General features: G+C 31.1%; 2 protein-coding genes across 9 annotated transcripts; both read right to left on the bottom strand.

Moving 5' to 3' along the window:
- Positions 1-623: 623 nt before the first annotated feature.
- Positions 624-27,756, bottom strand: Pkn (serine/threonine-protein kinase N). 8 transcript variants are annotated; one of them, XM_070638388.1, is made up of 15 exons: positions 17,274-18,040; positions 14,136-14,273; positions 13,815-13,983; positions 10,623-10,912; positions 10,183-10,356; positions 5,140-5,509; positions 4,300-5,078; positions 3,604-3,933; positions 2,519-3,079; positions 2,241-2,430; positions 2,100-2,183; positions 1,826-2,031; positions 1,626-1,766; positions 1,389-1,562; positions 624-1,320 (listed from the first exon to the last, which is right to left on the bottom strand). In XM_070638388.1, the coding sequence occupies exons 1-14, from the start codon at positions 17,409-17,411 to the stop codon at positions 1,419-1,421; spliced, it is 3,714 nt and encodes a 1,237-aa protein (XP_070494489.1). In that variant the 5' UTR covers positions 17,412-18,040; the 3' UTR covers positions 624-1,320; positions 1,389-1,418. The 8 variants fall into 8 exon arrangements, with proteins under 8 accessions (XP_070494489.1, XP_070494492.1, XP_070494491.1 ...); XM_070638391.1 differs by lacking the exon at positions 17,274-18,040 and adding an exon at positions 27,429-27,756 and having other exon boundaries at positions 624-1,562; XM_070638390.1 differs by lacking the exon at positions 17,274-18,040 and adding an exon at positions 21,597-21,772 and having other exon boundaries at positions 624-1,562.
- Positions 6,019-10,061, bottom strand: LOC139089002 (uncharacterized). The gene is made up of 5 exons (XM_070638396.1): positions 8,399-10,061; positions 8,078-8,284; positions 7,743-8,000; positions 7,296-7,575; positions 6,019-7,216 (listed from the first exon to the last, which is right to left on the bottom strand). The coding sequence occupies exons 1-5, from the start codon at positions 8,669-8,671 to the stop codon at positions 6,207-6,209; spliced, it is 2,028 nt and encodes a 675-aa protein (XP_070494497.1). The 5' UTR covers positions 8,672-10,061; the 3' UTR covers positions 6,019-6,206.
- Positions 27,757-27,944: the final 188 nt, after the last annotated feature.

The raw sequence follows: 27,944 nt of genomic DNA on the forward strand, positions 1-27,944 counted from the left end.
TTTTTATTTTTTTTCATATTTCTTCAATTATGATGAACAACATTTTTTATCACGTACTTTTTTCATTCATTTTTTTAAGTAAAATTCCCAATTAACTATGCATGCAACAGAATTTTCATATACCTAGCTTAACATGTTTTGTGAAACAATATTTATCATCATTTGATAATATTCATAAAGGCAACGATATTACTTATCATTTTTCATAGTATCTTCGCTACGCAAAAAATTTGTAAGTCCTTACATTATTCATAAAAGCTCTAAAAATGGTGAATTTCCTTTATTAATTTTTTGTATTTTCTTTTTCTTCTGTTCATGTCAAAATATTCGCATTTCTATTTTTTTTCCATCTAAAAATTGATGTATTCTTACTTCTTTTGTCTTGAAAAAATATGTTCCTTTTCCTTTATTAGAACTCGAAGTCTCCTTTTCCAAACAACATTCGAGTTCTGTTATGTATCGAGTAGCACAAAATTAAGATGCAAGTAGCATTCTACAGCAGCCAAAAATTTAAATGAAATCAAGCTCAAAGCTGCTGTTCAAAATATGTAACAATTAAGATTGAAGATAGCTAACGAGTGCCGTAGCATAAAGTTTGAGGAAGACTCCATTAAAGGATCATCATACTGCTAATGATGGCAGTAGCTTGATAAAAATGTTTCTATGATATGTAAAAATAATATGATGAGGAAAGTTTTAAGTATGAATAAGTCAGCGATTTTCAGTAAATTTTATGCTACTAGAGTTCTCACAGATTAATAAAGAACCAACTTACTATGGGATCGGTCACTTATTACATTTGCTTTTAAAGAAGGTCTGTAGCTTTAAAGCAGTTCAAACTAAATTGCATGGAAATGTTCGTAACGAGGCGAAGGATCTGAAAATTCGTTTGCTATGCTTAACGTAATAAGTGAACGGTTCCAAAGTTTTCCTCAATCTATACAAAATTCTGATAATATTTCATTTGTCACGAAGTATAAACTTAATAGATATAAAAGCATTAAGCTAATGTCTCTCTTTAATCATTCTCATATTCAATAATCATCCTGATAGAAAATTCATTAATGGGATCATATTTGATTTAAAAAAATTTCTAAATTAATCAAAAATGTAATAAAAATTAAAAGTAACATCATTTTTCATCTTTTCTAGATTATTCAACATGCCTAGGTCTCTTTAAAATTATTAATCCTTTTTATTTAAAAACTAACGTTATCATCATAAATTCTATACTAACAGTAGCTGCTGTTGTATTATAGTAATTGATATCTTTCATTAATTAAAAAAGTCAATATATTTAGGGGGGAGTAGAGATGAATTCTGGTTAATAAAATTAAGAGATAATTGTTAAAATCATAAATCAAAGAATACCGACAAGTCAATCATACTTTTTAGTTAGTTATATTATGTTAATCAATTTAGCACCAATCTGCCATGTATGAAAAATCTTTGAAGTAATCCTGCTCTTGATCTGATAAATGTCTTGGCTCTTTCGGTGGCGTTAATTGAGGTTTTTCGGACGTAAATTCCTCATCGAAATTTGAGACATCTTCCATTGAGCGCTGGAAATTAAAAAATATTAAATATTAGTATTGCCATCAATAGAGCCATTAAGTTTAACTTACGATTGTTGGTACAAATGGAGGTTTGACTTTGCGTAGCAACAATTCATCCCAGGAAATACCTCTGAAAAAGGCCTGCCTTTTAACATCTTCGGCATCACGTTCCGAACTTCCCAATCTTCTCTCAGGATTCTTACGAAGAAGCTGTAAGTAATTTGTGATTGTTAGATAATCCTTTTAACATAAGTCCATAGTGTACTTACTCTTCTCATAATGGCGATAGCTTCTAATGATAAGAATCTTGGATAACGAACTTCATCATTGACAATTGAATCAAAAACTTCTTCTTCATCATCGCCTGGAAACGGTGACTCTCCAACAAGCATTTCAAATATTAAAACACCTAAACCCCACCAATCTACAGCTCTTGTGTATGATGTTTCTGTCAGAACTTCCGGCGCAAGGAATTCTAAATTAAATATGGAAGAAAAATTTGTAAGCAACAAAGTTAGTCAGAATATAAAAGTAGAGACGAACCTGGAGTTCCACAGAATGTTCCAGTACGATCACCAAAGCCCATGCCTTCCTTACACAATCCAAAATCAGCAATCTTTACGTATCCTATAAAAAATATTTCCAGATCAGTATTACAAAGTAATCATGAAATTGTAAGCTTACCTTCCGTGTCCAGCAACAAATTATCTAATTTTAAGTCACGATAAATAATTTTATTCTCATGAAGATACTGTAAACCTAATACGACACATGATGCATAAAAGACAGCACGAGGCTCGCTAAAAACATCAGTATGAATGTGCATCATTAAATCGCCGCCAGCTGCATATTCCATTACAAAGCAAACATGTTGCTGGTTATAAAAGGAAAGATGGAAATAAAGAAAAATAAGAAAAATTAATTAATGTCACAATCAAATGACACTCATTCAATTGACTTACTTCAGTCTGAAAGCATGCAAATAAATTGACCAAGAATGGATGTCGCATTGTGTTTGCAACTTCAAATATTCTCTTTTCGCTGAGCAATGATTCGATTTCATCTCGCGCGATAATGTCACCCTTTTTGAGTGCCTTTATGGCGAAGTATTCACCTGTATTCTTATATTGAGAGAGAATGACTTTACCGAAATGTCCTCGTCCGAGAACACTCAATAATCTAAAACTATCCAAACTCATTCCCATCGATTGAGAATGTCGTCGCGATTCATATGCACTATCACGATACTGTAAGCCGCGTGCAACATTCTGTCTTTGACGATTATTATTGTTATTATTATTATTATTTGCATTGCTTAAGCTTTGTTGCAATTGTTGCTGATCAACGTGATGTGTGGAAGGTATATTATGTTGCTGCTGTATCACGTGATGAGGAGGAGCTGGTGGTTGATACTGATTTTGATATTGTGATGTACTTGCTTGATGCTGTTGGTGATGCTGTAAGAGGAATGGTGGTTGTGATGGAACTGATGGAATACTTAAATTCTCGAAATTCGAAACGATCTGTTTGGGAAATTAAAGATACAATTAATATTATAGATTAAGATGTGGTCACACTTGAAGCAATAAGCAAGCTGTCAATTTGCTGAGCTTTGATATTACATTTCAGAAAGTCCAAAAAGCAAATCAAATCTCAGCACAAACAGGAATCGTTCACTAAAGATGGTCAAGAGACATCAGTAAGAAACGACTCTTAAGTTCTTTACAGCCAAAATTACAGCATGAAATAATTAACTGCACAATGCATGAATTAAGGTTTTAAAAAAATGTTAAGTGTATGATGTGTGATGGTTTTTGGCTTAAGAATTGTATTATCCATTTTTATACACATTATTAGGTATGGGTAGATAGTATTAATCATTTTTGAGTGAAATTGTTATGGATTAAGGGTAAGAAATAAAGGATAAAAGGGCATAAACATGCATAATTTAGTGTTTTTAAACTTTAAAGTAAATAATTAGTCACCCGAAAAAAACAGTAAAAAATTAAGAGGACAAAAAGAACCAAGGAAAATTGAACGAACAGACCTCAACAAATTCACTGCGCTCATCGTATTCATAAACATCTTCTTCGGATGGAAACTCAACGACAGGCATCGGAGCAGGAGATGGGGGCATCTCAACAATAGGGCTTGGTGGAATCGAATGAATGTTAAGTCGTGGACTAGAATTTCCTGATCCACTTGTACTACTTTCTCCCATTAAAACTACTGGTGGCATTGACAATACGGGACGTAAGAGATCAACATCTAGAGACATCTGAGGCTGTGGTGACAATGACATTTCACGTAACTGTTGATATTCCTGATCGTTGGAAATTTTATGCAGAAAATCGAACGCATGTAGTGCATTTTGGAGCTGTGATTTATGGTTTTTTTGTGTGCATAAATGTGTGAAATTTTGTGCAAATTTTAAATTTCCATATGAATTTTGAATATAGACATAAATTTTCAATTTTTCAATAAATATTTCTACAAAATTTTTACAAATTAAGTATAACCCTTCCAGAGAGAAATGCATGTAATAATCGCAATTTACAATCCTCATCATAAAAATTTATTAAATAATGAGTATAACATCATCATCGAATAAGTCTTTATGAATTATTCTAATGGATAGTAGGGAATTGAATTTCTTAATAATGTGTATTGCCAAAGATATAGTAAATTGTATGGAAATAACATATTTATGTATGAAGTAGAAATATATAAAAGCAATACTAACCTCATGATCGTGAACTTTTGGTGGTAATGCAGGAGGTTGTGGCATTTGTGATTTCTTTTGTTTCACAGGCGGTGGCGGTTGATAAGCTCTTGGCTGTGGCTGAGGTGGTGCTGGACTTTCTGGTAAAACATTAATTCCGTGCATCATTCCTAAAGGTCTTTGTCCACTTAGACCGGCTATATTTTCATTAGGAATTTCACCTGCAGTCTCATCAGGATCGAGCTGTTGTGGCTCATCAAATTCTAATTGTACAGGCTGGATAGTATTTGATGATCCATTTCCATAATGACTTGTTGTTGGAGTTTGAACTACATTATTTTGCTGTTGACTTGGTGCACTTCTCTTAAGTAATCGACCCCACGTTGCTATATTAATGTTCATTTGTTTTGCTCTTGGAATATTCTTTGCCTGCTTATTAAATATCATCTTTTGACGTTGCAATTTCGGTTTTCGAGAAATCATTGGATTGAGGAATTTGATTTCAGCAAATAATAAACCTTGTGGTTCCAATTGAAGAGCCATACCATGTCTGATATCATCAATAAACTCTTCTAATCTTAAAAACTTCACAGCACATAATGAACGCCAATCTCGCCAATAAATACCAATCTCAAGCTCACGGGATTTGTCTAGATCAATTGAAAACCTTTGATCCCATGCTTGCTGCGAACATGGCTTCCAAGATGTTTGAGCAACTGTTGTATTATCCAATTTTATAACAGCCATAATTTCTGATGATACATCATCTTTAACACTGTAGCTTTTAGATGAGCTACGACCTTGAATTAAATAAATTATTATTGCATTTATCTATAATTACTGTAATTTAATTAAACTTACTTGTTACACCCTTAACAAAACTTTTCAAGTCACCACTCGGACTCGATATGGAATCTTTATCTCTTCTTGATCGTCCAGGAACATCCTCAAGTAAATCTTGACAGCCCATTAAACGCACTTCAAGTTTACCGGTAACAGCAGCGCAACGTGACAATGATAAGAAATTAGAAGGTTTTCCTTGATTACCCGCACGAAACGGATGCAGCGATGTATATTGAACAGGTACAGGACTTGCAGCTTGAACATTTTGGAGTTCAGTCTTAAGTTGAGCTGCTGCTTCCGAATCAGGTGGGAGATCTGCTCGACGTAATTCAAGTGCAAACCTTAATAAATCTAATTTCCTTGAAGATTCTATCAAACGTCCTTGTGCCTGATAATACAAAAGAAATATTATATTGTAATTTATTTAAGCAGATGAGGCAAGCAATAAATCACGTGGTGAAAATTAAAATACTTTGTAGAAATTTGTTTCAAAAAGATGAATTTATGAGAAAAAGAAGTAACATAAAATTTAGAAACAATTTGTGTTGGACATACAGTCTCTAGAGTAGAAAAAAAAATCAAAGACGTAAAAATATTTGTAGTTCAGCGACTTTTGTCCTACACCTCAGCATGCCAAAAAATTAAATACTAACGTAAATAATTTTTTGTCATGTTTTCCTTTGTTGTTCTGTATACTTTCGTTCTTATACCAAGATGATTCATCAAATTAATGATTATCGCTCGATTTTTGGGTTATTTTTAATTTACACCTTTTTGCTCTAAAATTTATTTTTATTCCTCTCTCTCTTTAAACCTGCTGTATGATTTTCTTCTCGTGTGTGCGCGCGTGATGTGTGTGATCATGAAAATGTGAAAAAAGGTAATTAAAATAAAAAGTTATTTAAACTCAAATATATTTATTTCCTTCTCATATACACTTCATATAAATTCTTGCATGCTTGCAAGATGATATTTGCTTCAATATACGAGTTTTTTCAGTTTTATTTTTATTAGTTGCTCTAATTTCATGTCTAAAATTAAACTTAAGAAAGCTTTCGTAGAAAAAAAAGTGGATATAAATGACATCAAACGTAATAACGATTATTTCTCTTCCAGAATGTTGTTTGTGTAATTGGCGTCTCACCAAATGAATATGCCCGTTCTCGTCCTTGAACTTGATCTCGATCGAGTACCCATCTTTTGCAAGTTTCACACATGCATGACGGATTTCTAACTGGACCAACATGATGTCCTGGTTTCTTTAATGTTTTAAGAACAGCTCCAAATCTTTTGGCTAGATTTAAATGGTCTTTCGAATAAGTTCCAGATTTTAATGAAGACGACATTGTGCTTGGCTCTACTGATTTTCTTTCAACTTCCTTAACTTCCTTTTTTGCTTTTGGTATCTGATTTGGTAACGAATCACTCTTTTGTTTCTTATGCGAATAACTTATAACAGTTGATGGACTAGAATCACTTATATTCCCTAATTCGTTAGATTTTTGAAAATTAAAACTATGATCGGATTCAGAAATATTTCCTGATTTATCTGAGTGATCTCCTCGATGTAAAGGAGGATCGAATAAAAAGTTTTCCATTAGTTGTCTCTGTTTGAGCAAGTCATTCGGCTGTTCTCTCCAAAGATTTCTAAAATCTTTCATTCTCTCATATTCATCTGATTTATCCCACGATTGAAAATTACCAATTGGTGTTGTAAAATCTCCAGTTTGTATTGCAACATCTAATTCCTTCCATTCAATGTCATCAAAATTTATAATTGTTGGCGAATCCATAACACCAGATGCCAAAGAACTTGATGTCAAATCACGAACAGTTGAATAACTTGAATTAGGATAATTGCTGCTGATTGCATCATCGCTCGTTTGACGGCGCATCATCAACGCTCTAAGCTCATTAAACTTTTGTATTTGACGTTGATCACCGAGATATTTCTTAAAAAGCATTTGCTTGCTTTCATTAACTTCTTCTTTATCGTTCACATTATTTTGTAAAAGAACCTGCGAAAAGTCAAATAATTGTTCCGGTTGAAGGTCGTCGTCGGGCTCTGTAATTTCAATTTTGGTGTTTTTTGGATCTACAACAATAACAATTAAAATGTAAAGAATTTGTCATTCATGATGTGTAAATCATGACTAGACAAAGTATGTGTTTACCCTTCATCATTTTTCTCGGCAATTCACCCCTAGTAACAACTCTTCTATGCTTTAATACCATATCGTCAGCATCCATAACAGTTTGAGCTTGGGTCATTAAATTTGCTATGTCGTCAACAATATTAGGCGACGATGAGTTGCTACTATTTGTATCGGCATCTGAGCCTGTACAATAAACATCAATATGAACAGTTCTTGGCGGTTTCTTTTTCTCTTTCGATGAATTTACTACTGAAGGATTTGAAAAGGCAGGGGATGATTGTCTTGGCGATCGTGAAGGCTAATTAATTAAGAATGAAAGTGAATTTAATGTGCCGGCAAGTTGATGAATTAATACGTCAAGATTTGTTTTATCGATAATTATTTTAATGTTTTAAATAAAATAAATCATCGTGAGAAACGAGCATCTTGACATCTTAATTCCTTTTAATCTCATATATTTCGAACCGTTAAGCGATATCCTTCAGCTTTTTGTACAGAATTTGATGATACTATTGAGTCTGTTGCTCTTCTATGTCCACTGTATGCCTTTCTTCGTCCTTCAGCGTTTGGTGATCGATTAGTATTTTCATCTTTTAAATTATCAGACTTTTTTCTTATTGGCTTCACTTCATAGTCACTCGTCTGACAGCTTACATCTCTCGTCACTAAAATTCCTTCCTCAGTCATTTGTCTTGGTTGTGAAATTTCGTGAAATACCTGACACTATAAATTATAATTTATTGCATTAGCAATTTGTATGACTTTGTTTTTGTTTTAAAAAATTTTTTAATGCTAAAAACCTGATCTGGTGAGAAAGTGTAGGTGTGTGTCGTACATCTATCATTTTGGGCATTATTGTTATTGCTCTCAATCATAGCATTTGGACAAATGTCGGTTGTCAATACAATATTACAGGTGCTTTTGAGCATATCTTTAAGATTTTTATGTGGATCAGATGAATCAATTTCATCATATTGAGCCGTAGGTTGCGGTCTAGTTTTCAGAGACTAAAAAGATTGTATATAAATAAACATACATTGCGTGATTAAGGTTTTCATGTAGATTTGTGGGATGTGGGAAAGAAAGAAGATTGCATAAATCCAACTTCCTTTAATCCTCACCTTCTCTGTGATTGTATTTGTGAGATTTTGCTGTTGTGCTTGATCTTTTCCATCCGATGACCATTTGTAAACAACACGACATGGACTCCCCTTTGATCTTCTGGCGCCACAATCACTTGCATTAAACGATTGTGCTTTCTTTTTGGGTTTTGATATTGTAAGCTTGGCTTTTACAATCCATTCAGCAGTCATTTCATTTCCACTGCTACTACTTTCATTATTATCACCACCGCCATTCCTTTCTTCGTTATTCTCATTTGATACTGTTGCCATCCTCTCACATTTCTATGATTACTAATTTTGGAATTTTATCTCTTTTTTTTTATTCACTTTTCTCCAATTTAATCTGTCCTTTTTCGAGCAAAATTAATTAAGCAGTGGTTCAATAATCACAGTAGGAATTTATCTTTTCGTAGAAATTCATTGAATCAAATTATTTTCAGCACTCTCTATCTTTCTTACTCTAACATGTGGATATTAATAATTACACTTTGAAAAGAATCTCTTCTCATCTAAAAATAAAAAGTTCGCAGCGGCCACAACAACAATGAATTTCTAAATATCTAATAATAATGCGGTGTGTGATATTTTTCATTTAGCTTTTTAATCCGTTTTCGATTTGATTTCTTTTGAATTCCTTGTACAGAATGACATTTTATCACTTTTTAATAGACTTCATTTAATGATCTTCAATTTTTATTGCTCGACAGACACTTTAGAAATCTATATTAATTTGAGCACATTTGCCACTTGAATGATGAAAATTCATGAATCTCTCATCTCTTTCCTCATTAATCCTTATATCTTTTTTTCGTTTGTTTTATTGATGATCTATATACTTAAGACAAGAAGAATTCACTTTTGATTTTTATACTTTTTTTTCACATATATAATATTAAATTGAATGGCGACTTCTGATGCTCAACAATCGTAACAAGTGACTGAAACAACTCTCGCAGCCAGTATATTTTTTTTTTCATCTTCGTTTTAACAAACTAAAGAAAAATTATTTTAAGAATAATATTTTTTCTTTCTGAAATATTTTCCTTTCCCAATTTTTCTTCATTTTTTTTTCGTTTCATTCGCTCCTCTGTCGTTGTGAGCATTCCTTACTTCAAACGCATCAATGATAGCTCTCTGCTGTTACTGCTTACTGTGAGACGAGACGAGACTTTTGTATAAACTTTCATTTTCACTGCTGTTTGAGTCTTATTGTCAAGACTTCTCATGAACATAAACTCAAACTCGAATATAATGAAAACTTTATGATCGAGTTGATAAACAACTGAATTTTTTCTTCCTTGTCTGAAGCTTTTCTCTCATTATTATTTTATAACACCATCTGTTTCACACATCACTTTACTGTTTCATGAATCGCGATTACTTACACGAGCAATTTGTTTTTCATTGCCGCCCTTGCATTTTAACATTTTTTACTCTTAACTCTTTTTTTTCTCCGAAATTTGCAGTTTTAAGCTTCACTGCGAAAATTTTCCCAAGGGGATATAAATTCATCTCTCAGACAAGAATACGAAAATCAGGAGAATTTTGCTTTTTTTTTGCATGATCACTTTTTATGAAAATCACGAAACGCTATTTTTTCCACGAACAATTTTCATTTTGTATGAAAAATTTTCACCTTCAATATTAAAAAAAGAAAATTCTTCTTTTTCTCAAATACCAATAAGTTGTTATAATGACAGTTTGTATTTCCATCACGTGAAATTTTTGAATGCCGAAGATAATTCAGTCATAAAAGCATAAAAAAAATAAGAATCACTCACCTCTTGCAAGGCCTTTTTGTCAATTGTTTTAGTACTTTGTAAGGTCCTAATCACATTCTTTGCTCCATCAACAACTGCCGCTTCGATACGTAATCGATGACGCAATTCTTCTATGCGCTCTTCCAATGATGTTTCCAGTTGCTCATTTGATCTCAGCTCTCCGTTCTCTGATGTCTGCAAAATATAAAGATAAATTTAAACTGCGACGTTCATAAATTTTCGTTTCATTTCCTTGAAAAACTTTTATCAGATTTTATGGTTCTGACTATGTTATGTTCTAAGCATTTAATTTATTTTTAAATCCGCATCACATTCATTTTCATGACTTTTAAATGACTAGAGACATCAATCAAAAAAAAAGTGATACAAGATGCTTACAGAAATCTAATGAAATTTTTTTAAGAGCTAGACACTTGCGTGTCGAATTGTATGAAACTTACTTTATTCATTTGGCGATTTTGCTTGACCTTCAAAATCTTCAATTTAAGGAATTCAATTTTTGCTTTTGAATCTTCTAGCATTGTATATGCCTCAGCAAGGAGCTTTTTATCACGACTCTGATAGTTTTGAGATATCGATTGTATCATATTTTCAGTTCCATTTTTAACTTTCATCTCAATTGTCAACTGTTTCTCCAGTGATTGCAAATGCTTGTCATTTGATGCTTCCGAATTGTCCGTTTGGGACACAGAATTGGAATTTGCTGGCGTAGGTGATGAAGTGAGATAATCTAAAATTAAAAGTATAACGGAAAGAAAATATTTTAAATGATGTGACAATTTGGTTATTCACTTAGCAAGAATTATTCCATCACCCTTAACTAATTTGCGTCCCCAAAACATTTGGAAGGATGAAAAAAAGTAAAAAAAAAATGCTGAAGAGTGAAGACGATGATGTTGGTTTCCTACTAGATGATTCACGATATACTAAAGATTTCAATTTACTCTCTTTTATTTATTTATTTTGTCACGAAAAGATTCCTTCTTCTCGTGATGGCACTTTTTTGAAAGGCAGTCTTTTTTTTTTTGCAAAATATAAGAAAAATTAATTTTTTTCCGTCAATACCATTCACAAAAAAATAATATAATATAAAGGAAAACTGTCTCACAAGAAAAAAGAAAAAAAAAAAAACGTTTTATATTTTTTGAAATATTCAGCGATCGAAACGCGAAAAAGGTTTGTGATTGAGAATAATATACACAGAGTGGACAAGCGAAAGGAAAATATTTTTACTGAGATAACCGACTTGCCGATCTAAAAATATAATTAAGAAAAATATTGGCGTAGGATTTCTCAAAAAAAAAATTATTTTTTTTTCGTCGTAATTAGGCAGCTTTTGGTAGTGACGTCACTGACACATGTTCGCTATGTGAAAGGAATTTGTTAATGAAATAAAAAAAACTTGAAACATTTTTTGAAAATGCGTCCCATAACAAAGAAAAACAGATATGCTTTCTCACTTACACCCTAACAGAGTTCTACTATATTCGCAATAAATTCTCTCAATTTTCCCAATAAAATGCTCTCACACACTCACTGGCATAGACATTTCAGTAGTGAGAAAAACGTTTCTCATCACTTATGTTTTCTTTATCTTAATCAAGTCTTTTTTCGTCAGAACATATGAACTTACACTTGAAATACAAACAAATGAATTATTGAATGAATGTCTACTATTTCCTTAGTAAGTCTATCAAATGTGACAAAACAATCATGGCTTAAGACACTTTTTGAAATAATCAATATTTTTCTATTTGTGACAGTCAATTTTTGGGCTAGATTCTAGCAGAGTTGTTTATAAGTGTTGTGACCGAAAGATTATGAAGGAATGCCAGTTAGATGTCAAAACTGAGAATTTGTACAAGCTTTGTGATACAGCCAGCAACAGAGTCAGATGGAAGGTCTTTTGTAGCAACCTAGGCTCCAAGTCGGAGCATGGTTCCAGTAAGTAAGTAAGTAAGTAAGAGACCAAAAGATATATTAGAGGCTTAGAAGTTAGAACAGAGCCCGAAGTCGACTCCAATTTTATATGGAGTCAAGACGACTAAAGTTGACTTTTCCATACAAAATCCGAGTAGATTTCGACCTCTGAATTAGAATTAATCTTGGATATACTGTTGCAGAAACACAATTATTATGGGAAAAGGCGACTAGGAGCTCCAAAAGCTACTTGTCGCAGAACAGTCTATTTGCCCTTGGATAAGCTTGCTTCTGTGTAGTAATACTTAGACACAGGATTTATTGGACTGCTACTTCTTTTCACAAACAATCAATCAAAGACAGTTCCTAGCAATAGGTTATTGCCCTCAGTAGAAGCTACTTCGCTAGTTTACAACTCTGTTCCTTTAACAACTTGATTTATTTATGGAAAGCTTTACATTATTAAATCGTTGACATTCAATTTTAAGAACACCAACAAGTATAAATATTTTTATTGCAAATTTTAAACTTCATGCTTGCTTAATGCTTCAAATAAATCTAATGAATCCATCCACGTAATTGAACGAAAAGAGACTGACAGAAAATTTCACATCTTAAACTCTTTTTTAAGCTACAAGTTCATCTGAGTTAAGAAGAAGAAAACTTTATGACAGATGATCTGCCGCCGTTTATACAAACTACATCCATCTTCAAGTAATTAAATCATCTAAATTTTTTTTGTGATATAACATCCTGTTTGAGTAATTTCTTTGGTCTTTACAGCATCGTGTAGACTATAAAAAAAAAGATTTGCGGCTATATGAAGATTTCAAAACGATGAATTAAAGCGCAAAGCAATTTTTTTCTGATTATTTTTCAGAGGGGAAATATAAAACACAAAAAAAATCTCTTAAGCACTTCCCAAAGATTATTTTATATTGTTGTTGCATGTAAATACTTTGCTTTTATATTTTCGCGATATAGCGCAAATATTTAGTTTAATGCAGCAGTATGTAGTAAAGAATGTGAAATGATTTTAAAGGAAAAAATTCACCGTAGCATGTTCATTGATGTGTAGCAACTTCATAATCATCATTATTATAATTTTTTCATTTCAATTCTTTTTTTTTTGTTTTTAAAAAAAATTATTGAAGATGAAAAGTGAATGTGTATTGTAGATTAAATGCATACGAGGCGTACTTCCACGCAGATAATATAAACAAACATTATTACAATTTCGAATCTGGTGATTCTCAAATCACACAACATATCCAAAGATAAAAATCTCTTTGGTTTTAATAGGGGGGAAAAGAAATGAAGAAAGGAAAAAGTTTATTTCAAGGCAGCCAGAACAGAAGAGAAATGAAAAATCGCTATGTATATCATACACATTCATTGAATTTTACGAGCGAAGACAAACATTCCACCTTTAATATTTTTTTTTTACTTCTCATTCTCTCGTTTTATTTTTTGTTTATATGCTACACAAATTGCATTGATAAGATGAAGGAATAAAATTTCTCTTCAGTAAATTCTCAACATTGTTCGCATGTTTTTTAAAGTCATGTTATGTCTGTACATAAATAAAGCAGTTCCCATCTGATTTAAATGAATTTTAGAATTCCCCACTTTTGTCATAAACATTGTCTTACAGCTTCACATCCCCCCAAATGTTAGAATAATTCCCGCCTCTAAGTTTACTTTGTGCTTACCTTTTCCATTACTATTGGCTTGCGTTAAAATAATTTGGCTCTCGAGCTCATGCAGCTCTGATTTCAGTTCTTGGAGTTTTATGTTACTTTTTTTAACTATAGAGGCAACATCAGACAATGCACGCTTATCCGTCGCTACCTCTCTCAATTTTTCAGCACCTTCTTTTATCTGGAATATATCAATAAAATTGAAATTAAAATTTATTACCACAAGAATTTTTAACGGACATTTGGTTAGTGTTATTGAGCATAACTGTTGGGAAGTTTTCAGCAACAACCGTTGCATATCAAGAGATGTAATCAATAAAATGAAATTCTCACCTTTAATTCTTTTCTAATTTCTTTTCTGATGGCTTCTTTTAATTCTTCTAGTCTATCAGGTAAATTGGCTTCTGGCTGATTGTCATTCAGATATTTGTGACTGAGCTCGTACAGAACTGGATATTTTATGTATTCATTCTGTAATCAAAATAAAAAGAATTAAAAATAGATCATTGTAATTTTTACAGACTGAAATAAAAAGAGCTATTTCTGTAGATGATAAAGAGGAATAAAAGGCATTATGATATTTCCGTCGCATACATTTCATTCCCTTATAACTTCATATTTACATGAGCTACTGAATATTTATCAAACTAATATTGGGAAATTGCCACTGCTTTTTACATCATCGTCGTTATACATAGTTATGTTAATGGACAACCATTAAATTTAATTTTTTCGTGAATGGATAAAAAAGTTTTTCATGCTTCATATTTCAGCTTTTGATTAATTGCCTGTAAAACTGATACAAACTGTGCGCGCCAAGTTAATAAAAGGGGAAACAAAGTTTATAACTTAATGAGTGTCATGGTGCGCGCGAAACGATTTTTTTGCTGAACTTGACCTTAACAACAATAATGGGTGAGCTTGAAAGCTTACATACATATTTTATCGTTCATTGCATTTTATTTATTGTTCGATAATTGCTTGACAGCTACTTAAACTTTCACAATGCGACTTATATGCTATGCGAAGTTTTTTTGGTTTTAGGTAGGAAACAATCACAATCTTGCAGGAAGCGCTTTGCCATTTTGAGCGCTTTAATTAGCTTTCAATAATTAGTGGGAGTGCAACTATATACTTTTAGGACAGTCACTAAAAGCACTTTCAAAACTGGAATCTATTTGTAATTTCAAATTTTTTGTCTTGAATGCGGTTCCGGTAACATGAAAAAAATTTATTTCTTCGTTACAAATAGCAATGCCTTCAGCGAAAGTGACAACGAGAAAGATTATAGTAAGCATTTTCACACTTGATCTGGTGCAACGAGTAATAAAAGTGCAAATTAAAATCATACTAGTTGCTATCATTAATAAACGGGTCGTGCATAAAGCATGTCAAATATGAGAGAAAATGGGGAAAAGTTGTGTAGTGCTTTAGATAACATGTTGTGGTTTTAGGTCAAGAAATTCAATTTTTAAAGTGGAAGTCGTTTGTGGACGATTCCCAGAGTTGAAGTTTAATGCTTTATTTTTATAGCAAATACTCAATAAAATTCATGAAGAAATGATTTCTTTTGTTGAAATTCCTCAACGAAACTTGAAGCAGCAGTAAGTGCTCATTATTTGTGGCTTTTACGCTTAAACAATTTAATGTCTTGGTTGATGGTCATTTATTGCCAATTGTATTGTGTTTGTAATTAATACCTGCCCACTATTTTTTATGTGCATAGTTTTACTTCCATTTACTCTGTTTTAATTGTATTTTGAGCTTTTTTAAAAAAAATTAAGGGTGTCACTAGCATGCAACAAAATACCCAACAATATAGTATAGAAGAAGTAAGTTTATTGTATGCAATTATGCACACATTTTTGTCAAGTGTAATTAATACCAATTAGAGTAACACATTTCACATCAGAATTGAATGGAAGCGGTGTAAAATGAATATAAACGATTCATGGCAATTCCAGTAATTACGATAAACGTCTTAATCATGTTGATTAATTGTTATTTAATTCGTGGAGCAATTTGTATTCGATTTAGTTCTCCTCCTTATCGCTCTTCATATATCTAGTATTTATCTATCATGGTAAAGTTATAGAAGTACTTCATGTTTGAATGATACAAACATTTTTCATAGCAATGAAGGTAAGCAAAATTACGCACGTAAGGTTGACTTGGTAGTTTTAATTTCGATTATAAAAATGAGTATCATTCAACATAATAAAGATTTCGAAGGTTGTTCATTAATTATGCCAAAAATCCACAAATATTATCTGCTTTTGATCTTAAGCTGTGTAACTATTTTACGAAATAATCAAAACAGTCAGTTCCAATTTTGATGGTAATACGTCACTTATGAAAAGACATTAAGTAGGCAACAATATTTCCTTTGAAAGCGATAAATGCTTTAATCATAATCATCAATGGCAGTTATAGAACGTAGTTGTTTAATTAAGCTTACAACTTCAATGGATTAATTTGAACCTGTGTGTAGAGTATATGTATGTCGCATCTAAATCAATTAATGAGTTCTCGACCCATTTCTTTACATACTGAAGAGAATCTTTCAGTTTGTTGCTTTACTTTTGTTTTCTTGTGATTTGCATGTGTAGACAACTTCATGCGTTTTATGATGTCTGTGAACAATTAAATTGAATTCTTAAAACGGTAAAATGTTTATGGCTATAGTAAAACTACAATAACATTAATAATATTAGTTATACTAAGAAAATGAATTGGTGTATTTGAGAGAATTATGGAAAAAATAGAACAAGTCGTTGTAATCAGGGTATCACATACACATCATTGATTATATCTTTTTAATAGATCTCCATGATATTAAAATTATTATTGAACCTATCTGTATAATTATAAATGTTCAGTGAAATGGAATTTTGCTATTTCTGTCCGATATTATTGGCTATCTAGTTCCTCATACACATATGATTTTTTTATTACATTGATTCAAAGGAAAGGGTGGTGCTGTCCTTATTTCACCTGCTACTCGAGTTATACCTTCGCTTTCAAACACACGACTAGCTTTGGACATACCAATGCAATTGAAATTTGATCTACTAAAGTGAGTAATACTTTTTGACATACAATTTCTGTCGGCACATTTTAGCAGTAAAAAAAATCGTTTCTAATTTTCACATAAAAATTATAAATGGTCGATGCACTTTAAATTCGACTAAATTGTTTTCTGTTGTTTTCAATCGATCCACCTTTGACAACAAAAGTGTGATTCATAAAAGCTGAACATGGTTGAGTACACTTGTATTGAAATTTTTATCGGTCACAAGAGAAACTGTGGCAATATTTTGACATGAACCAAATTGATATTTTGGACGTACACAATTGCAAAAAAATACAGAAGCTCTAGTCGGAGCAGGAAATGTAACGAAAAAAAATGCACTTTTGATTGTCATTCATGAGAATACATAGTCTTGAACTTGAATCACTTTTTGTACCCACCTCATCGAAAGGGTGACCGAGACTTATACAAGCGTTAAGCATACTTCCACTTCGTTTTGAATTGTTTTGATTTTGCATTTTATTGTTGTTATTATTTCCAATTATTTTCAAGTCCTTGAGAGATTTGTAGCGTCTCATTTCATTATCTGAATGCTTTATTCTAGTGATATTGACTGAATTATGTACACAGTATATATAAAACAATATCTCATTATGATATTATAGAACTCATTTACTATTCCTTTTAAATTATTTGTACGTGAATTTATTTACTTGTAGCTCACATGCAACATGTTGTCTAGTTGCAATTTCATCAGCATATTTATTCAATTTTCGCAAATATCACAACAACGAAAAAAACTGTAATTGTTATAATAAATAATAATCGACTTCACTGTCTATAACTAGAATTGCACATCTTTTCGCGTGACTCTCAAGAACATATTAATTTGTCGATCATAGTAGTCTCTCTTTTTGTAAAGGCGGGTGTAAATGTGATAGATCCGGAAATTGAGAGAAAAACATGAACTAATCACACAAAATACACGATTTAAGTATCTATGATAGGTAACAACAACTAATCAATCCCCAATATGATTAATTACGTAAGTGTTACTACATTTATTTATTTATTTTTTTCTTGTTCTTCAAATCTTTCTTTTCTCGCGAATGAGTCAGGCACGAAACTTTGATTTTTATCAGTAATGTGTTTATATAGATATATTATATTTTATTACAACTTGTTTCAACCCATCAACACCTTAAGCATAACGACGTGCTTTCGCGACGAATGTCTAACATACACTAAAGCAATTATTTTTTGCTCGACTCTCTTTGCCTTTTTTTTTTTCTTTATCAACTCGACAAATTCAACAAGCGCACAAAGTTTACGTTCATATATGGGAAATATTTCCCTACATACATATTTATTATATCATGGGAAACATGTGTTGTTTTGTTATCAATACACAAATATACTGAATTTGAGAATGGGAGAAAAAAAAAGTATTAAAAATTATTATTATGATCGTCACAAAGGTAAATACAAACTTTGGTGCTGTATTTGTTCATAAACCACAGAAATAAAAATTCCGATATGAAATTGATAACGTAGAAGTTCCTATCAACAATTTATATCGAATAATGAACGCATATATACCTAGAAAAAGTTCATAAAAGAGGAAGTTCAAGTCCTGGCACAAGGTGCTACGAGAATCAATTACTTTTGTGTATATGCATGGCATTGAAGAGCAAGCAGGCAATTCCAGTTACTAAATTCTATGGATGTTGTAACTGTTTTATCAATATTTCGTACACAATTCGTACTAATTTTTATGCGTAGACTGACTACTCGTTTCTGTTACAACAGCTTAAAACATGTTTATTTGATACTCACAATCCGTTTAGGAACATAAGCCTTTGAAGTGAAGAGTACATTAATCCACTAAGCTCGGTTAATTATCACCAACCGTTCTATGGTTTCTGTTATTCAATTTTTACCAATAAGTGTTCATATATCCATAATGTGTGTGACATAATTTACACCAAGCTATGAGAATATCACATCTGGGTCGAAATTCATCTATCTTATCAAGTGCTTTGATAATATTCAAATGAACATCAAAGTATAGAAGATAATAAAGATACCTGCTGACATGATGTTATAAATAAAAGTAGTCAATATTGTAAGCATGCGGAGATGACAACATTTGCTATAGCAGTGCTGTAAAACTTATTTTTATGGATTTTTTGGTTTGTAGAGAAAAACTAGCCTTAAGAATAAAATTGTCCAGCAATGTATTGCTCGGTAGCTCAACAGTACACCAACTTTATTATTTTACAGCCATGATAACTTTGATACCTAATGAGTAACGGAAGTGAGCTCTTAAAATTACAAATTTCGGAAAAAAGCTTCCTGGGTTTTATTAGATTAAAAGTTTCCGCAAAACATCAACTGTTGAAGCACAGAAAACAAATGCGAAAATCAAATTTATACAGCACCGCATTATGTACAGAAAAAGTTAATAATTTGTTTGACGTAGTAAGTTTCATCAGCAACATAAATTTACCTTGAACAATACAATTCTCGACCATCGAATGAACTTTGGTAAAGTTTAAAGAAATGGATATAATGGGTGAAAACGTATGTAAAACATGTTCGTGGGCATAAATTTTCATGGCTGTTTTGTTTCATTTCTTCAATCCATTTAAGCAATCGTGAAGCCTTAGTAAGAATTTCCTACTTTAATTCTCACATTTATGAGCAATTTTTTGTGGTTTTTTTCTATTCTTTGAAAATAAATAAAGAAGTTCCAGAGTAGAAACATATAAATTTTGATTTCTCGTAATAAACACAATGAACACGTAACTTAGTGAGTCATTCTCATTTCCTTGACTTTCAATTATCGCTTAATTATTTTGATGACGATGATTTCCGAAATCCCGTGTGCGTCACATTTAATTCGTGATAAAATTTGTGAAACGTAAACAACTTAATGCGGTTTTTGTACTTATTTTGGAGTACTCAGTGATTACTGTTTGAGTGATTTTTTTGTAGGAGTTCATGATGATCGCACACAAAAGATAGTATTATATCACTTTTACGATAAACGTATAATCATTTCATGAAAGAGTAATAAATGTAAAAGTAAAATTAATATGTAATGATAACAATAACAAATATTATTGACATTCTCTGTGCTCAATGTATTGAAACTAACATTACTTTGTGTACATTTACAATGCAAACAATTTTTAAAAACTTTATGTAATCATGTCGAGGACCAACCCACTAATAACGCATAATGTGACTTTAATTTCGTATTTTGGAAGGCAAAAAAGATTCAGTCATCTTCGATCATTATTTCTTGTTTCCCTTTCACATATGTAATTCATGCACAATTGTGTCCAATGTGAATTATCTTTTCGCAAAAGGTAAGGAATGAAAATGATTATTCATCATCATCATAAACGTTTAATGGCATCAAAATAACTTTTTTTTTGTGATTTATTAATTTCACTTTCTTTTTCAACTTCTTTATTCGTTCATGTCATCACATGCATATACATAGCATAAGTACACATGCATGAAGATATAGTTTTGCTTTTACAAAGTAACCGTGAATGTGCGCAACATATGATTTATGCGAACATTGGTTTGTAATGATTATTGCATGACTTAATGACAAAATACTTTGTTGATCTTTTTATACATGAAATGCTATAATGGATTCATGTTGATATTAGGTAAAATTACGTGTAATGCCATTATCATAACATTATGAATTTTGGTTGGATTCAAACATCGAATAAGTAATGTTAGGTTGATTTATTTGATCATAAACAGCACAATGCAAGAAATGATTTCTATAAAGAGTGACATAAACCGTATGATGTATAATTTCACCAAATATGTGATGTGTTATCCAGATATGTGTAATAGGATACGATCAAATAGTTAAAAATTTGAATTTCTAATCTGATGCTCATACAAAGCCTTTTCCAAATGACTTCATCTATATTCATAGTATAATGAACTTATTTTCTTATTTGATGTAAGTTTGTCAATTTGTTATGACATCTATCTTCTCGAGTTTTGTGGATATAGATACTATGAAAGTAAAAATAGTGATTCCCTTTAAATCTACTTGAGAATGTAATCTATGAAGTATTTTTTCCAGTATGTCTGGGTTTCAGATGCAGTAAGCATCTGTGTAATTTTAAAATGCTCCACAAAATTTCTAAACCAAAAAGAAAATTGTTTATAATTATTTCGATCCGGCTAGGATTGATTTCAAACGTTCTGAATTTCAATCACAGACACAGCTTGAGATATAAAAAAAAATTAGGTAAAAAAGTCACACACTTGATTTTGTCATAAATTCCATAGATGGAAGCTGATTATGGCATATCATACAAAGAGAATTGACGAGCATGAAAAGTAGTTAAAGACAGCTTGTCAATAACATCAATTCAATCGCTGACACTAGAAATTATTGAACGCAAACACAATCAAAATAATTTACATAAAGTGATGAGTGTGGATAATGTAATCTATTTGTGCTGTATAATTTCACTCTTTAATGTAAATAAAATGTCATGATGTCAATTTGACCTTAACAATGGAAATATAAACTAGTTTATTTCTCTTTCACAGCATAATTCATAGCTAATTAGATAAGTGGCAAATATACAAATTTACTGACACAAGTAGTCCAGAGATTAAATAAAGACAATTAGTGACGGTGTCATGTGGTGGATAAGACAGTAGACAAAAAAACCTTTCACTTATATAATTATAATCTTTTAATATGATATACGTACTCCATTTGACAGGTATCCTTTAATTTTTGATGTAAGTTCCTTGAAAAGCACCATAGTGTGCATGGCTTGAGAACTTGCATAAAATTTTATATTATCTAACTTTCTTTGGATTAAAATTAATTAAATCCAAGAGATTGAGGAACTGCGTTGCATATCAATCGTGATTTATTTTCATATTTTAGGCGTTCAACACCATTCGCAGTATTTTGATCACTAATGAAGCAATTTCACTTTTTTCTATTCATTCATCACTTTTATTTTCTTCTTTGGAATAAACTTTTATTAATTTCTTAGAAATGGAAATTGATTTTTATTTTTTGCCTGAATACTTTACTCATAAATCACTGCCTAATTGATTTAATTACTACGTAAAACTATTAACCATTTGTACACTATCAACATCAGTGAATTTAATTAATATTTTTTTATCAGCAATGAACAACAGCAGCATTAACGTTTGACATAAACAAAATGTCTTGTAAAACTTATCATAGTTCAATGCCCGACGTAAATTGACAGTCTGATAAACAATTATTCTACAATTTTTCACTTTTTTCTTTATCAACTTCTAGTTCTAATACAAATATTTTCTATTCACACATTTTTTATTCGATTTCCTTCCTTAATTCCAAATAAACTTAAGAAAAATATACAAGAAAATGTTACGCGAAGCACATTTTAACTTAATCAAGAGACAAACAGCACTGAAGTAGATTTGAAAAAAATAATATTGAGCTCGTGGCGTATGAATACGGAGCGCAAAGAATAACAAAAAATAAAAAGAAAGAAAAAAAAAATTGTGTATAGTAAGTATGTAATGCACACACAGAGTGCGAGAGAGTGAGCGAGAGACTTACTAACTAAAATATTAAATGTACTTTATGTATATATAATAATGATATAAGAATCAGGTTTGTGTCTTTTGATGCCGGTTATAAAAGCCACATTTGCGGGGCATTACCGACTATTATTTATATTATTCAACTATAGAAAGAAGGCAAGAAGAAGAAAAATCTTTTTGCAATGATAATGAGATGTATGAAAATGAAATTAAAAAAGAGAAGACAATTGTAAATGCAGGAAAGACGAATAAGAAAAATCTTTTGTGAATTTTTCCTCTCATTTTTTTAAATACAGACAAAAACTACTTATTAAAAAATATCATGAATGCATTATATTCGAATCATATTTTTTTTTTCTTCACAACAACAGTAACAGAGATAGGAAAAAAGAAGAATGAATGAACGAAAACACATATTGATTGATCTCATTGAGTAAATGGTTGAGTAAGTAAATAAGAAATAGTGATGGAGTTTTCCGTAAATTGATGATTTCAGCGCATTTAGCTTACATTCTGTGTTATAATAAATTGATGCTGATTTTCAAGAAACTCCTACTTTCACTCATAATTCTTTATCGGTCATGCAGTTGGCCATGAGCTATCTAACCGGAATCATCATCATCATCTGGATCCATGATGCTTCCCTCCATCTGATAATTAATTAATCCTAATAAATTTGTAGGGCAAAAATATTTGACAAATTGAAGAACTTGGAACAATGGCACTAACTTATTTCCTTGGCCGTTTATATAAACACTAAATAGATATAGAGATAATGAATAGTTATTATTTATCGCATGTTTACACATTTTTTTATACGTGAGATCTCATTTCTCTATTATTGCACTTTATTACGAGCAATAATAAAGCGAAATCTTTCAGCATATCCTTGATTAAAATCCACTTTGTGTATACAAATCTACACGATTTTAATCATAAATATATCAACAGCACAATTATTCAATGACTTTACGTATAGAATCTTTGTTTGAAGGAGCATGTTTCAGCCATATCCATATTTGTAAAATCAATCGTCTATTTGCTTACATATATGGAGTTATTCAATATTATTATATCGTTGTTGTTGTCTATGTCTATGCTTTTTTTTGTTTCATTTAATCAATAATCGATGGACACAAAAATCGATAATGCAAACCTTCCTCGTGGACGATGACGACGAGAAGAGAGACCAATACACGAGCCAAATTAATATTTTTATATTGATTTACATTAATTCTTCTTGATCAATGATAATCAAATTTCTTTCATCTTTTTCTTCTTTGTCACTAGAATTGACACATGTGTTTACCACTAATGTGGGTGTGAGTAGCTTTTTCGATCATATATAGACGATTATGGATTTATGAGAGGAAAAGAAAAACATGACCAAAACCCAAGCGGCACTTTGTGAAGAACCGGATTTTTCGTCGTCCAAATGAGGAGTCACGGTTCCATCAAGGCAAATTCACGTCTTCCAGTTAATACGACAACGTACAGATGCTCTTGCAAACACCTTGTGCTGTTCGGGAAAGATCTCCGATTAAAGTAATAAAAGAGAGGGGAAATAACTTTCGCTTATACGATTGACTTGAATTCGTGCGTGGGGCTCTTTCTGCAGTAGAAAATATCGTAAAATTTTTATGAGGTTTTTTAACTCCCATTCTTATCTGTTTTGATGAATTTTGATTGCTTTATTTGCAGAGTATTTTTGACAAGTGTATCTCTAGACTAAATAAACTTGATCCACAAGACTTTTCAGGTTAATAATTAAGATTTCAAATAAAAAACAAGTCGAAAGTGGACGGCTGGCAAAATTGTCAATTAAATTAACAGAAATGAATTAAGCATGTGTTTACGCCTTCCGTTTTATAATTTCGCTCCAAATTCCTGTGACTTTAAATTAGAACATGTGTATTATAATGAGAAGAAGGCAAGATTTGACATAAAAATTACACACGTATGGGATATTCTCTCACATCTCTTCATTAACTAATTAATTAGCAAGTGAAAATGGACACGAATTGACGTCATAATTGTCATTGGTGATGAAAATTAAAAAAACTTCTTCTTTGTTCCTATAAAGACTGAAGTTGAAAAGATATTCATCTCGTGTCTAGTAATTGAATGCTATCGTTTCCACATCAAAGTATTGTATAACAAATTATTATGTTCCATTGTAGTTTAAACTGTCGCTCATAGGATATCTGGTAGCAACGGTAGACAACTACTGCAATTTCCACATTTTTACTGCACATTTAAGAATTCATTCTCTCCTTGTTTGTTTTCAATGGCAAGCAATTTTTAGCGATGTTTTGCAAATTCGCTTAATATGGTCTCAATTTGTCTAGACTGACATCTGAGTTGGTGATTACTTTACTACTTATTTTACCATAAAAGAAAGAATTGAGGATAAAGAGCTCAAAACATCCACTGGGCATTTAAAAAATTCCATTATTCTCACATAATACATATTGATCACATAACTGCAGTACCTATGGTTTTTAATGCCAAATACATATGTATATGACTTTAATAGTTTTAAATTTGGAAAAATACAACAAATTGTCATAAAACAATTGCTAAATGGTGAAAAAAATAGCTTGTGTGATATTTCGAAACGAATTGGACGAGACAATTATTGCCATTATTATTATTATTAAGGTAGGTATATGACGTGAGAATTTTTGTTGTTAAGTGAAGATAAAAATACACGAGACATAATTTCTACTGTTTTAGCTCACTCTCTTATATATGTATAAGGAAGCGAATTATAATTTACACTTTACTACTGTTTGTGTTACACAACTTTCTTCCCTTATATTCTCAAAATCTCAATGAAGAGATTTATTTTAACACCCATGCAATGTGAAAAAATAACGATTTATTTAATAATTTGTTTTTGTTAAAACGGAAGCCGATCATAAAAAAATTATTTTAAGATGCATAATCTATGGGTTTCTTGGAGAGAAGCAAAAAAAAAAAAATTACAGCTCACATCAACCAATATAAAACAGTACAAGTGATTTAATTTCAATACATAATTTTCCGGCTTGAATGTAAGTCATTAAACATAGAAGAAAAACAAGATATTCCGTTTAATTTTGAGCTTCTGCTTTATGGGCATTTGCTCGACTGAATACTCTAATGCTTCTTATATAGTTTTCTGGTCAAAAGGGCACTAAACTCATTAAAATGAAACTGAACTAAATCATTAAAACAGCCTATATAAAAATGCTTATTGATCGATACTTGATAGTATTCATACTGCATTTTTTAGGAATTTTTCTAGTGCATTTTCAGAAAATTTTCATTCTGATCTAAAGTAAATCATTAATCAGAACTTATAAGTGTTAATATATCCAAGTTCCGACCCCTTCCTCAGTAACGATTAGATTCATTCTACATTAGCATTAAAAATGCAATCCTCCATGAAAATTCATTCGTTTATTCTAAACGAAATGCGAAATCTTTTATGTGTATCGGAATTCATCTCTATCGTGTTGTATTTGAAGAATGATTTTGTTGTATTTTGTACACTGACCTAATTAATTTAGTTAAAATATGCCCTTAATTGAATTTCTTTATTCTTCTTTTCAATACAATTTTCTTGTTGTTGTTGTTACTAGTATTTGTTCTATGAAAATTGAATTCAATGAGAAGATCGATCTTCAATTATGTATAATACAATTTTTTTTGTCTAAACGGAACAGTAGAGTGTTGAGTAAATATTTTTCTTTTATATCCATACATAAACGATTAACTCAATTGTGCAAAAAAATGTATATTGGAATTCAGAGTTTTTTAGATATCGACACGTATTTGAGATTTCTTTTTCCTTTCATTCCTTTTTCTTCATTTTTACAAAAACACATGTGAATACAGATGAACAAAAAGATTTATCAAATGAATTTTTAACAGAAATATTAAAGAAAACAGATTTCAAGAAAGGAAAGAGATGTAGAGGAATGAAGATCAAAAAATGTCACATTTACTACGCAAAAAAAAAACGAGAGAAGAGAAAGAGATGCTTTCGGTAACATCATCAATGGCAACATTAGCATCATGAGAAATGAACAAAAACAACATGCTAATTACATTCCTATCAATGTCTGTTAGTTACATAGTTTGTGGGACGAGAGATATTATATTGCCGTACATTCAACAAGTGTTTTTCTAATGACAGCGACAAATATATATAAAATATTTCATTCATTTTTTTCTACCATATACGTTAAATAATAATTTTTTGTGAATATTCATGAGATTGGATAATGAGCATAAGTTTCTTTTGTGGCCTCCTCAACATGATGATGTGTCCATGTAATATTTTATGACCATTAATAAGATAATTTGAATCAATCCAATATAGATGTCTAAAACAGAGATATGACGCATATGTTCCGTGAATTAAGTAAATTAAACAGCACGCAAATTCACCTGAAAGGCATATTTTGCAAAAACGAATTTTGAGTACATACACTGAGTTGTTCATTAATGACGTCAAATGACGAAATAATTAGTATTTCAAAATGTTTACGTATAAACTTCAGTCTATAAAATGTCACAACTTTAGATTTGCTAATCGAAAATATTGGACGTCATGACCAAAAGATCCCATTCTCAAAAAGCGATATATATCTGATTTCTCTGAGATGAACATCGTGAGAAATGTTTTCACTCAATCATACACACTGCTCATTTCTTTGCCTTCCTTCCTTCTTTCTTTTATTTTCATGATTAAGTGATCGCGAGAATTTTTTTTTCAACTGCCCAGAACTTAATCATCGAGTATGTAGCGCCGTTGTTTTCAATCACTTTTCCTTGGAAGAAAAGTATTTATTTATTTTTTCTTGGATCTTTGCCCAAATATTTTTATTTTATTCCTCTTTATAAATGCGATATTCTCTTCTCAATTTTCACAAACGTCGCAAAGATATTTTTTAACCTTAAACAACCAAATGAGTCATTATACACGAATTAAGCCTACAAACCTGATCCGACATCTTTTAAAACTTCCAGCTCTTCTGTTGACTGCAAAAGATCAGCGTAATTCCTTTTGGTGTTGTTATCCTTTTATTGAATTGAGCAATTCGATGATTGATTAATTATATAAACACTACTATTCACTCACTTAATTAACTTATCCAATATATATTCAATTATAAATTATTCAAAAAAATTTACACGAAATCAAAATAATTTGATCATTCTTTTTGTAGTATTTTTAACACAAGTCAACTAAACTTGAACGAAAAAATAATATATTAACGTTCTTCAATCACTTCCGACATTAATTAATGCTCCACATCGATATTTAGTCTATTATTTTTGTTGATAAAATTAATTTAAACGAAATAATAAAGGCGATGTGAAATTTTAAGAGAAACACAATAGAACCCCGACCAATACTATCAAAATTATTTGTGTAAAAATACAATCATGTGTATGTGTTGGTAAAGATTTTTTAAGTCATCGACTTAATTTTTTGGGGATCATTCACTGATAAC

The sequence above is a fragment of the Chironomus tepperi genome, unplaced genomic scaffold, assembly GCF_022539635.2.
Source record: "Chironomus tepperi strain 1889 unplaced genomic scaffold, CSIRO-AGI_Ctep_v1 contig_172, whole genome shotgun sequence".
Taxonomy (NCBI): domain Eukaryota; kingdom Metazoa; phylum Arthropoda; class Insecta; order Diptera; family Chironomidae; genus Chironomus; species Chironomus tepperi.